The sequence below is a fragment of the Mobula hypostoma genome, chromosome X1, assembly GCF_963921235.1.
Source record: "Mobula hypostoma chromosome X1, sMobHyp1.1, whole genome shotgun sequence".
Taxonomy (NCBI): domain Eukaryota; kingdom Metazoa; phylum Chordata; class Chondrichthyes; order Myliobatiformes; family Myliobatidae; genus Mobula; species Mobula hypostoma.
In genome coordinates, this window is record NC_086128.1 from 31,870,095 (window position 1) to 31,884,212 (window position 14,118).

General features: G+C 41.9%; 1 protein-coding gene across 17 annotated transcripts in view; it reads right to left on the reverse strand.

Moving 5' to 3' along the window:
- Positions 1–14,118, reverse strand: part of raraa (retinoic acid receptor, alpha a) — a 735,685-nt gene that overhangs the window by 50,816 nt on the left and 670,751 nt on the right. For all 17 annotated transcript variants that reach the window (XM_063037129.1, XM_063037127.1, XM_063037130.1 and 14 more), the window contains one exon: positions 8,201–8,342. In XM_063037129.1, the coding sequence (XP_062893199.1) occupies positions 8,201–8,342 (142 nt within the window). The remainder of the gene's footprint in view (positions 1–8,200; positions 8,343–14,118) is intronic.

The window sequence follows — 14,118 nt, forward strand, 5'->3', positions numbered from 1 at the left end:
TAGGATATTGTTTCCAGAAAAGAAAACTACACCTTCTGTGTGATTTAAGAAGGAGAATATAAGTGTTTTCTCTGACAGCTGGATCTCAACCACTCCTTGAAGAGAAACTGCATGGTTAAGCACAGAATGGGAAACCACTTACTTGATAATAATGAGTTGTAAGTCAAATCTCATGCTTACTTTCTACCTAATGAAATAAAACAGCTAATTTCAAAAGAAAGCATTTGTTAAATGTTGCTCACTTTCTGCAAAACGAAGCTAACTTCACTCCACACATTAAAACTGCAGACAGTAACCGCGTCAGTCAACTTAGTCCAGTCATACTATGCTTTCGACACCTTACACCAACCAGCACCAGACACAATCCTGTTCAGTCATGCCTACCACACCCAAATGACTGTCTAGATTTTGACTTGAAAATGCTTGTGTCTGCAGCAGTTATTTGCTTTGACATTTTCAGGAATAAAACACCTACCAGACACTCCCAGCTAAGATATAAATATGACCGATGACACCAAGTGAGACATTAAAGATTTGAAGTAATGGGAAATGTAGTAAAGAACAGAATTATAGGAAGCTTGTTGACTTCATTAATAAGACCTTTGTCCTATGTGAGAATTTTACGTCAATCATGTTTAAAGTTTTTGGGTTTGGAGTATTTCTGTTTCAGACTCCTGTGGTTAGATGCAGAAAAAAAATCCTCCCTTTACTTTGGACCAATAATTTGTCAATGCAGGACACCATTAGAACCATAGAAACTACAACACAGAAACAGGCCTTTTGGCCCTTCTTGGCTGTGCCAAACCATTTTCTGCCTAGTCCCACTGACCTGCACACGGACCATATCCCTCCATACACCTCCCATCCATGTATCTGTCCAATTTATTCTTAAATGTTAAAAAAGAACCCGCATTTACCAGCTCATCTGGCAGCTCATTCCATACTCCCACCACTCTCTGTGTGAAGAAGCCCCACTAATGTTCCCTTTAAACTTTTCCCCCCTCACTCTTAACCCATGTCCTCTGTTTTTTTTCTCCCCTTGCCTCAGTGGAGAAAGCCTGCTTGCATTCACTCTATCTATACCCATCATAATTTTATATACCTCTATCAAATCTCCCCTCATTCTTCTACGCTCCAGGGAATAAAGTCCTAACCTATTCAACCTTTCTCTGTAACTGAGTTTCTCAAGTCCTGGCAACATCCTTGTAAACCTTCTCTGCACTCTTTCAACCTTATTTATATCCTTCCTGTAATTTGGTGACCAAAACTGAACACAATACTCCAGATTCGGCCTCACCAATGCCTTATACAACCTCATCATAACATTCCAGCTCTTATGCTCAATACTTTGATTAATAAAGGCCAATGTACCAAAAGCTCTCTTTACGACCCCATCTACCTGTGACGCCACTTTTAGGGAATTTTGTATCTGTATTCCCAGATCCCTCTGTTCTACTGCACTCCTCAGTGCCTTACCATTAACCCTGTATGTCCTACCTTGGTTTGTCCTTCCAACATGCAATACCTCATACTTGTCAGTATTAAACTCCATCTGCCATTTTTCAGCCCATTTTTCCAGATGGTCCAAGTCCCTCTGCAGGCTCTGAAAACCTTCCTCACTGTCTACTACACCTCCAATCTTTGTATCATCAGCAAATTTGCTGATCCAATTTGCCACATTATCATCCAGATCATTGATATAGATGACAAATAACAATGGACCCAGCACTGATCCCTGTGGCACACCACTAGTCACAGGCCTCCACTCAGAGAAGCAATTCTCTACTACCACTCTTTGGCTTCTTCCACTAAGCCAATGTCTAATCCAATTTACCATCTCTCCATGTATACCTAGCAACTGAATTTTCCTAACTAACCTCCCATGCAGGACCTTGTCAAAGGCCTTACTGAAATCCATGTAGACATGTCCACTGCCTTCCCTTCATCCACTTTCCTGGTAACCTCCTTGAAAAATTCCAATAGATTGGTCAAACATGACCTACCATGCACAAAGCCATGTTGACTCTCCCTAATAAGTCCCTGTCTATCCAAATGCTTGTAGATTCTGTCTCTTAGTACTCCCTCCAATAACTTACCTACTACCGATGTTAAACTCACCGGCCTATAATTTCCCGGATTACTTTTCGATCCTTTTTTAAACAACGGAACAACATGAACCATTCTCCAATCCTCCGGCACCTCAGCCGTAGACAGCGACATTTTAAATATTTCTGCCAGGGCCCCCGCAATTTCAACACTAGTCTCCTTCAAGGTCCGAGGGAACACCCTGTCAGGTCCCGGGGATTTATCCACTTTAATTTTCCTCAAGACAGCAAGCACCTCCTCCTTTTCAATCTGTACAGTTTCCATGATCTCACTACTTGATTCCCTCAACTCCATAGACTTCATGGCAGTTTCCTTACTAAATACAGACGGAAAAAACCTATTTAAGATCTCCCCCATTTCCTTTGGTTCCGCACATAGCTGACCACTCTGATCTTCAAGAGGACCAATTTTATCCCTTACAATCCTTTTGCTCTTAATATACCTGTAAAAGCTCTTTGGATTATCCTTCACTTTGACTGCCAAGGCAACCTCATGTCTTCTTTTATCCCTCCTGATTTCTTTCTCAAGTATTTTCTTGCACTTCTTATACTCCTCAAGCACTTTATTTACTCCCTGTTTCCTATACATGTCATACAACTCCCTCTTCTTCTTTATCAGAGTTGCAATATCCCTTGAGAACCAAGGTTCCTTATTCCTATTCACTTTGCCTTTAATCCTGACAGGACCATACAAACTCTGCACTCTCAAAATTTCTCCTTTGAAGGCTTCCCACCTACCAATCACATCTTTGCCAGAGAACAACCTGTCCCAATCCATGCTTTTTAGATCCTTTCTCATTTCTTCAAATTTGGCCTTCTTCCAGTTCAGAACCTCAACCCTAGGACCTTGTCCTATGATCAAGTTGAAACTAATGGTGTTATGATCACTGGAACCAAAGTGCTCCCCTACACAGACTTCCGTCACTTGTCCTAACTTGTTTCCTAACAGGAGATCCAATATTGCATCCCCTCTAGTTGGTCCCTCTATATATTGATTTAGAAAACTTTCCTGAACACATTTTACAAACTCTAAACCATCCAGACCCCTAACAGTATGGGAGTCCCAATCAACATATGGAAAATTAAAATCCCCTACCACCACAACTTTATGTTTCCTGCAGTTGCCTGCTATCTCTCTGCAGATTTGCTCTTCCAATTCTCGTTGACTATTGGGTGGTCTGTAATACAATCCCACTAATGTGGCCATACCTTTCCTGTTTCTCAGCTCCTTCCCGGTCATTCTTCATCAACAGAAGATTGCATGATATATTTTTGTTGTATGTATATATTTTTATTTCCCCTCGCTTTACAGCGCCAGATGATCACTGAATGGGGTTGAATTCCCGCTGTTGCCTGTAAGAAGTTTATACATTCCGCCCATAACCACATGGGTTACCTCTGGATGCTCTAGATACTTTCACATTCTAAGCTGGTGCCAGAAGCATGGCAACACTTATGCGTTGCACAGCACAATCCTCATTGATGCAACAATGCATTTTACTGTACGTTTCCATGTACATGTGACAGATAAATGCGCTATGTTATGCAGTAATATATATAAATGTTCAACTGCACTATGCATAAATTATTACACTATGTGCCTGATGTGGACATCACACAATGAACCTTGACCTCTCAAATTTCTAGCAAATGATTAATTGATTAAAATAAAGGTGATATCCGATTAAATGTTACTCAAGTTGGCTTTCACTGAAATTAGAAAGCTTCTCTTGATCTCCTCTGGACTCTAAATGGGATTTAGCATTACCACTGATGAAATGGAGGCACTGGAACACGATGTGACCATCTCCACTTGAAAATGAATTCAGAGTGACTATATTAATTTCACATAGACCAGACAGCCAGCATTTCAATAGTACCTTTCAGGACCTGAGGACGAGGTAGCCGATAAACTACTATTGAAATTAAGTGATGTAGAAATACATTTGTACACAGTAAGTTCCTATAAAATGCAAGGCAGAAAAAACATCTATCACTTTGTAATGGTGATTAAGAGATGATTGTTGGCCACTGCATAGGGGTTACTCCACTGCTCTTTTTCTCAAAAGTGCAAGGAATTTTAAAATTTACCTGAAGATACCTGAAGATAGGATGCAGAAGTGGGCTGAGAAGTGGCAGATGGAGTTCAACCCGGAGAAGTGTGAGGTGGTACACTTTGGAAGGACAAACTCCAATAGTAATGATATTGAAGTTGGAAGAGCAACCATTCATTCTCTTGCTAAAATACCACAGATAAGAAAACCAGGCAAGGGCAAATTCCACACAGCTCAATGACAGAGAAGTGCTAAAGATGGTGCAGTCAACTGGGATGAAGTGAGCAAATGGATCAAAAAGGACTGATAAATTTACCATTCCACAATCACAATGGGTGGCATTTGAGACTTTGATGATGACAGTGAGTTATAATGAACTATTTACTGACTGGTTAGTGTAGTACAGTATACAGTTGCCTGACCTGTTCACATAGGGCTCTCTGTAGAGGGTGCTGTTGTGTTCAATGATTGGATGACAAGCACATTCACAGCTCTCGCCCCTGGAAAGTCTATGGACAAGTAGGAGCTGAATGAATGACTGGCACTGTTAGTCAGCCAGTGACCAAGAAATCCAATATGCGTAATCTCCAAAATTTAGGATCCATTCCAGATCACAGGGTGGTAATATCAGTCCGTCACAAGAGGGGACTGTGCGATTGCCTCATCTTGGCATGAACGGGTTCACGTTACAGAGCTTAGCACGTGCAGCTGTGTTAAGGAAACCCAATGGACAGAGTTAATATTGTGTATTTGCTCTTTGCAGTGCTTCATTATCTGGTGATGTGGGCTGCTACTCCCAAACACAGCCTCCTAAAAGCCATCTGGCTTGACATCCAACTGCTCTCTGACCTGCCTGGAGCTAGGTAGAGGCCAGTGAAACTGAAATTTGTATGTTTCCTAACAGCACTAACTTTTTTTAAAAGAAAGCATTCTCCTTTTCCAGCTAATCATGAACAGTCAGGAGCCGGACCATCAGAAACAGGTTTATTATCACTTACATATGCCATTAAATTTGCTGTTATGCGGCAGCAGTCCAGTGCAATATGCACAATAAAATTATAAATTGTTTTCTCTCTCTCTCTCTCTATATATATAAATTATTTACACACATCCCAACCATGTACCAGGATGGAGATCAGGATGTCTAAGACAACAACTGCATCTGTACCATTTGGCTTCAGATCAAATAATTCAGCACAAAGTAGACATAAACTCAATCTGGAGAAAAGAGATTTCATTATATTGGTGCTAGAAGACAGATTGGATGTTATAATGCTGGCAGCATCTGGTGCCTAGTTTTCATACTTCAACTAAATGCTGAAACCAACACTGCCTTAAAGTAGAATTATCACTGCAATTTAAGTCAGTGAGGTGCTTTTGCAGCTCTTAAATTGTGCAGTGATTGAGTCATACAATTTAAGATCACTGCTTGACATGGAGATGGGACTAGCAGGTATGAGGGCAAGCAAGCTGTGATTCCCAATGGAAAGGAAATGGCTGATGTTGAACCAGGACAGGACGGTTTGTCCCTACACTTTGTGTAATGAAAGAATTTGGTCCACCCACTGTCCAGGCTGATGCAGAAGGAACTGCTGAACACAGCATCACTGCCAGTAGATCAAGGACAGAGAAAATAAATGAGACCTGAAACACATAATGCTAAAAACATAAAGAGTGGGTGTTCTGAAAAGGTTTTTAAAAGATGATTAGCTTTATTGTCACATGTACATTGAAACATACGGTGAAAAGTGTCATTTGCGTCAATGACCAATACGTTCGAGGATATGCTGGGGGCACCCCACAAGCGTCACCATCCTTCCAGTGCCAACATAGCAAACATGCCCACAACTTAAAGTACAGATTTTCTACTATAAATTATCAGCCTTTTCCTCAAATTGGCCACCTTTGAGAAAATTCAAGTAACTATATGATAAATGGAGCTGACAAGTTAGCTTCTTTATGATTCTGACAAATGTTAAGTACCTGTAGGCAAAGCTCAATATGTACAAGACCATTTTAGGCTTCTTTAGGCAGAACTCATTTAATTTCTGTCATGGTTCAGTTAAGCAAGAATCTGACTGGAAGCTGCTTTGCAAAATGCCTAAAACTATTAGGCTTTCATTCAGCAACACGTTGCAACCTGTCACAAATTAGTGTTCTACTAAGTAGGAAAGGGGATTCTATGTATGGCTATGGGCATAAATTGGGAATATCAGCATTGCTGAAGATGGATCATTTGGGACTCATGACTAATCCTTTACAGTTCTTAACAAGATGAAATCCTTTCATGGTTAGCACTATGATCTCAACTTCATTACAGCATTTCTTATTACAAGGCTACTGCAGTGTAGCTGGTAGAGCTGCTGTCTCGTGGCTACAGTGACTTGAGTTCAGTCTTGATCTCCAGTGTGGATTCCACACATGAGCACATGGGTTCTCGTCCACATCCCAAACATATGACCGTTGGTAGCATAATAAGCCATTCTTCCCTGTCTGGGTGCTGGAAGGGAACGGTTAGGTCTTGACGTGACAAAGGCATAAAGGAGTCTTCAGGAACAGAATTATCTTGCAGACCAAAGCAAGTGGTCTTTATGATGGAGAATAAATAGATTATAAAGATAAATATTAAAGATTACCTTTATTTATCACACTTACATGTGACAATGTACATGTACTCACTGGAGTTTGAACAATGAGAGGGGGATCTCATTGAAACCTAACAAATATTGAAAGTCCTACGTAGAGTGGACATGAAGAGGATTAGTGGGCGATTCTAGGACTGGGGGACACAGCCTCAGAATACAAGGACATCCCTTTAGAACAGAGATGAAAAGGAATTTCTTTAGCCAGAGGGTGTTGAAACTGTGGAATTTTTTCTTGCCACAGGTATCAAAGGTTCTGGGGGACAGACAGGGTTGAGAGGGTTAATAAATCAGCCATAATTGAACAGCAGAATAGGCTTGATGGATCAAATGGCCTAATTCTGCTGCTACGTCTTATGGCCTTATAAATTGCTCCAAGTATGTGGGTGAGTGGTAAACTCTGGAGGAGGGCTGAAAATTCAGTTCGGAATGAAATACAATAAACGTCTTGTAGATCGACTCTCTTTGTGAGCACGACAATACTTTGAGGAGGCAGAACCAGTTACATCAGGGATCTCCAGAACAATGTGAATTCAGAATGGCTATCAGGGGTTCCTTGAAAAAAAGAGAGCCTGGAGATGAGCTTGGGAAGAAGTTTGAGTTGGTGAAATGTTAGATGGATTGGCAAAGTGGGCATCCTCAGAGAAGAAAGGCATGAGCTCTTCAAACTGGTTTGAGGTAAGGATAGAGAGAGCAGGAGCAAGGGCCTAATGGAAAGTTTGAGAGCTTTGAAAGGAATCTCAGGGTTCCCTTGCTCTCTAGAAGGAACCTAAAACACAGTTTGTTTGGAAAGACAGTAAATGTTTTCCTGGCTGGCAAAAGAGACATCAGAAAGTGTAATAAAGGAATGCTTAGAACAAAGAAACTAAGGCATTAGAATACAAGGAGTAGGAGCAGCAGTAGGGCTAATGTCCTACCTCAGTACCATTTTCCTGTACTATTTTCCTCAATTCCCTTCATCTCCAGAAAACTATCACAGTCTATAAATTGCAGACTGAACCTCTGCAGGAATTTAGGAGAGATAATTCCACAAGTCCACCACCATCTGAGTGAAGATTTTCTCCTCATCACAGTCCTGAGCAGCCTACTCCTCTTTTTGGGACTGTGACCCCAGGTTCTAGATTCTTCATCCAGGAGAAACAAAATCCCCAACTCCAGCCTGCCAAGCCCCGTAACAATTTTGTAAGTTCCATTGAAGCCTTCTTCTCATTCCTCTAAGCTTCACAGAAAACTTGGTGAAAAGGCAAAGTAATATATTTCACAAAATTCTTACAATTTGGTGAACATCCGATTACTGCAAATCTTGCTGGTTCACTCTATATTCCACCACTTTCATGCGACAGCAAAAACAAAATATTAAGTGTAAGTTTGTCAAGTCAGATGGAGCACAGAAACTTACATTCCTTGGACATGCCAACTTCCAGGCACTTCTGCAGACGGCAGTACTGACACCGATTGCGGGTGACTTTGTTGATGATGCAGTTCTTATCTCTGTGGCAAGTGTATACCATGTTCTTTTGGATGCTTCTTCTGAAAAAACCCTGTACGTAAACATAGAAAGAGAATAATATATTACTGCAGAGATTACAAATTAAATCACCAGGCAACCAGACCAATGGGATCAACAGTAACATAGCGGTTAGCACAACACTACTATAGCTCTGGGCGTTGGAGTTCGGGGTTCAATTCCAATGTCAGCTGTAAGGAATCTGTACATCGTCCCCATGGAATTTGTGGGCTTTCGCCAGGTGCTCCGGTCCAAAGACCAGTTAGCAGGTTAATTGCTCATTGTAAATTGTAACATGATTAGTCTCGGGTTAAATTGAGGGTTGCTGAGCAACACGGCTTGAAGGGCCAAAAGGATCGATTCCACAATGCATCTCAATAAATAAATAAATAAACAAACAAACAACGCCAAATCACTATTCCAAGGTAGGAAAATATCTCCTTCAATGGTTCAGCTAGAAAGACAGCAGAAACTACATCTCATATGCAGGGTTTGCCTCTTTGTGGTGTAAAAACTATCAGTGAACTTTCACTGATGATGCGACAAAACCCACACTCAAAGCATGATATAATCCTTCACCTGCTTCATATAAAGGGTCAACCTGCCTTCAAAGAAATTTACATGTAACAGATGGGACACTGCCTGCAGACTGCTTGTGCATCAGTCAGAACATAGGCTACTTTGATCCCAGTGAAAGGACTTCGTGCAGATGACTGCAATTCAAACAATCTTGCGGAAGTCATAATTCGTAATTTGCTCTTCATAGTATACGCTTCTCACGCAACACACACAAAATGCTGGAGGAACTCAGCAGGTCAGGCAGCATCTACGGAAATTAATAAACAATTGATGTTTTGAGCCAAGACCCTTCATCAGGACTGGGGAAAGGGAAAATGTCAGAATAAAAAAGGTGAGCGGAGGGGGAAGGAGGATTAGCTGGGTGTTAGGTGAAGCCAGGTGGGTAGAAAAGGAAAAGGACTGGAGAAGAAGGAAGCTGATAGGAGAGAAGAGTGGACCATGGGAGAAAGGGAGTAAGACTAGGCACCAGAGGGAGGTGATAGGCAAGTGAGGAGAAGAGGTAAGATGCCAGAGTGGGGAATAAAAGAGGGATGGGGATGAAAGTAAATTACGGGAAGGAAAAATTGACGTTGATGCCATCAGGTTGGAGGCTACCTAGACAGAATATAAGGTGTTGCTCCACCACCTTAAGAGTGGCCTCACTGTGGCAAAAGAGGCCATGGACCAATGTTTTGGAATGAGAATGCAGATAGGAATTAAAATGGTTGGCCACTGGTAAATTCTGCTTTTGGAAGATGGAATGAAACTGCTTGGCAAAGCAGTCCCCTAATTTTAGTCTGGTCTCACCAATGTTAGAGAAGGCCACATCAGGAGCACTGGATAGAGTAGATGACCCCAACAGATTCGCAGGTTAAGTGTTGCCTCACCTGGAAAGACTGTTTGGGGCCCTGAATGGAGGTAAGGGAGGTGGTGAATGGGCAGGTGTAGCATTTCTGTTGTTTGCAGGAGTATGTGCCAGGAGGGGAATTAGTGGAGAGATACAAATGATCAAAGGAATCACAGAGCAGAGGAGGGGGAGTGGGAGATAAAGATGTATTTGGTGGTAGGAACTCGTTGAAGTTGGCAGAAGTTACAGATAATGATGTGTTGGATGCAGAGGCTCATAGCCATGGTAATCGATAGGTTTATAAAAGATGTCAGTAAACAGTTTGTCTCCAGAGATGGAGACAGAGAGGTTGAGAAAGGGGAGAGAGGCGTCAGAAATGGACCAAGTGAATTTAAGGGCAGGGTGGAAGTTGGAGGCAGAGATAATGAAATTGGCGAGCTCAGCGTGGGTGCATGAAGCAGCACCAATGAATGCAGTTGTCAATATGGCAGGGGAAGAGTTGGGGTGCATTACCAGGGAAGGCTTGGAACACGGACTGTTCTATGTAGCCAATGAAAAGGTGGGCATAGCTGGGGCCCATGTGGGTACCCATGGCTACCCTTTGAGTCTGGAGAAAGTGGGAGGAGCAAAAGGAGAAATTGTTGAGGGCGAGGATCAGTTCCACCAGATGGAGGAGGGTGGTGTTAGAGGGGAACTGGTTGCGTCTTTTGTTGAAAAAGAAGCTGACAGCTTAAGGACTTATTGATGGGGGATAGAAGTGCATATGAAAATGAGGTGGTCAGTGCCAGGGAGCTGAAAGTTGTTGAGGAGATCGAGAGCATGTTAAGTGTAATGGATATAAGTGGGAAGGGACTGAACCAAAGGGAGAGAATGGGGTCAGGGAACATGGACATGAGTTCAGTGGAGCGGGAGTAGATAGAGACAATGGGCCTACCCAATCAGTCATGTTTGTGGATTTTGGGTAGGAAGTAGAAACGAGCAGCGTGGGGGAAAGGAACTATGAGTTTGGTGGCAGTGTTCATGTGTCCAAATTAATGCTTTTCACTGATACATCAACAGGTTATATTACATATGTAGGCAAATTTCTTCAATAATAATTAAACTGCGAATAAAAAATAAAAATATCAATGTCTCTATAAAATATCGCTAATAAGGCAACATAGAATTGCCCTTCATTGTTTAGCTTTAGAGTTAGTTGCTAACCCTTATGAATTGGTTAATGTCAACCAATGTATGAGTGAGATGCTGTCACCAACCTCAGGCCCAGGATGGGAAAGTCAACAATAGCTCTAAAGGAAAAGATTATCTTTGTCATATGTACATCAAAGCATACAGTGAAATGTGTTGTTTGCGTCAACTACCGACACTGCTCGAGGATGTGTTGGGTCAGCCCACAAGTTTCACCACGCTCCCTGTGCCGACGTAGCATGCCCACAACTTACTAAGCCTAATCCAGGTGTTTCTTGGAAAGTGGGAGGAAACCAAAGTACCTGGAGATAAATCCACTTGGTTACAGACAGAATGTACAAATCACTTGCAAAAATTGAACTCCAATCTTCCGGTTGCTGACGCTGTAAAGTCTTGTGCTAACTACTACGCTACTGTGTCATCCCATTCTTTACTCTGATACCAAGTCAGTGAGCATAAATGAAAGAGCTCACACACAAATACTTGGTGCAGGCAATATCAGACTTTGCCCTTATATTTCTGTTTGTTACTAGCTCAATACCAATAAAAAGCTGACTGATTATCAGTACGGCAAACAGCATCAACATCAATTCTACAAAGCAACATGATGGTTTTCCCTAATATATTCTCAAATTCTTCCACCTATGGTATTGTGAACAAGTGGAAAATCCTACAAGGAAATTTAACTTTTATTATGTGTGCCAATGGGAAAGAGAAGTAGACAAAAAACAGATGCTAAATCAAATTAGTCCATAATCATAGAACTGCATGTGGTTAACATCAGCTGCTCTGAAACTCCATCTCACTGGTATCTGCTTTTGCCTTAACAATAAATGAAACAAAATAAAGATTTATAGGTCAGAGATTATAAAATGAATTGAATATTTTTATATTTGGTAAATCATTGAGGAATATAATAGCATTCATCCATGACGCCTCCCAGTCAAGCAGAAAGTTAACATTCTTTAGCAGTTTCTCATGTGAAGACAAACCACCTGGGTAAGGCATTCAACAATGACCAGTGAAACCAAACATTTACCCCACTCATAATGTTATTTTCTTACAGTTTTATTTTCTTGTACATTCTTGATTTCAGTTTCCTTACTGCTTTGCCAGGGAGTCTAACAATATGGCCACAGGCCATTTCGCCCACCATGTCAACTGCTGCACACACCTAGTAATATTCTGGGCCAGTAGTGCTCAGTAGTGGTTTCTGTCTTGGCTAGCACGACATGATAGGCCAAATACTCTCCTGTTCTGCAGAAACAGAAAATAGCAGTAGCTCTATTCCATCATTCACGATAATTATGACTGGTGGCCCATATCAGTGTCATGTTCCTTCCTTCCTCCCCACTTTGCTTGGCGTCTTTAGCATTAATAAATAGATTTACTGCCTTCGTGAATATGCTTAATGACTCAGCATTTCCAATAAAGACATTTCTGATCATGGTTCTAAATCAGGGATTCCCAATCTGGGGTCCACAGACCCCTTGCCTAATGGTATTGGTCCATGGCATAAAAAAGGTTGGGAACTCCTGTTCTAGAATGGTACACCCCATCTGCCAGGGTTGTGTCCTCAAGTTCCAGACTCGCCGGCCATTGACAAATTTATCCTGCAATTTGTTTGCTAGTTTTGTTAACATTTTAGATATTTGCATGAGATCCCTTGTTATTCCTCTAAACTCAAATGGATACAGGCAAAATGAACCCGATTTCTCTTCATGTATCAGTCATATCATTCCAAGAATCAATCTATTTACCCTCCATGCATTCTCTCCATGGAAAAAAAGCTTCCTTAGAGGAGACCAAAACTGCTCACAAAACTCCAGATGTGGGTCCCCACAGCTGCAAGACATCCTTGCTCCTGAACTCAAAAACCTCTTACAACAATGACCTCATGAAGGGTCTTTGACTTGAAATGTTAACTCAGGTTTCTCTTCTCACAAATATGGTCTCACTTGCTGAACATTTCCAGCATTTTCTGGTTTTTATCCAGCACACCATTTGCCTTCCCAGCTGCTTATTACACCTGAAAGTCGCTTCAGGTCTATAAGGACATACCTATATGCAGATCTTTGTTGCACCTTTTCTTTTCCCAATTTACTCAAGTTGTCTATGTCATATTGGAGCCACTCTGCATCCTCCTCACAGCGCCCACCTCCCCCCCCCACCTCCAACAGCTTTATGCTGTCAGAAAAATTGGAAATGTCACATTTAACACCCTCATCCACTTGTGAATTGGTGAGGCCCAAGCACCTGATCTCTGTGGAACCTGACTAGTCACTGCCTGCCACCTGGAAAAGCACCCATTTATATCAACTGTCCATTTCTGAAAGTCAAATCATGCTCAGTCAATGGAGTATAATGCCCCAAATCCATGTACTTTAATTCTGCACACCAATACAGCGGTCCCCAAACACTAGGCCGCAAAGTATGTGCTACTGGGCCGTGAGGAAACGATACGAGTCAGCTGCACCTTTTCCTCATTCCCTGTTACGCACTGTTGAACTTGAACATAGGGTTGCCAACTGTTCTGTATTTACCGGGATATCCCGTATATTGAGCTAAATTGGTTTGTCCCATACGGGACCGCCCTTGTCCCGTATTTCTCCCGCTAAGGTAGAGCGTTCCTATGAAACCATTCATGCCGAAATGGAGTGAAGCGAAGAAGCAATTACCATTAATTTATATGGGAAAAATTTTTGAGCGTTCCTAGACCCAAAAAACAGCCTAACAAATCATATCAAATAACACATAAAACCGAAAATAAATAACACTAACATATAGTAAAAGCAGGAATGATATGATAAATACACAGCCTATATGAAGTAGAAATAATGTATGTACAGTGTAGTTGGGAAGATGAAGGCAAAACCGATTTGTGGGGGGGATAATCGGCACATACACACATGTGCACGTCACGCATGCGCACACAGGTGCCTGTGCAAGGCTTCATGGTCATTGTAGTCTTTCCTGGGGTAAACACAAATGTCCCGGGATTTGACTGCTACTTTTGTCCCTTATTTGGGAGTGAGAAAGTTGGCGACCCTAACTGTAAAAGACATGTTGAGGTGAGTTTAACCCTACTTGAGCATCCCCCCCCCCCCGCCCCCGGTCGGCTGGTCCGCAAGAATATTGTCAATATTAGACCGGTCCGTGGTGCAAGAAAGGTTGGGGACCCCTGCACTAATATATTGAACAGGGCCTTGTCAAAGGC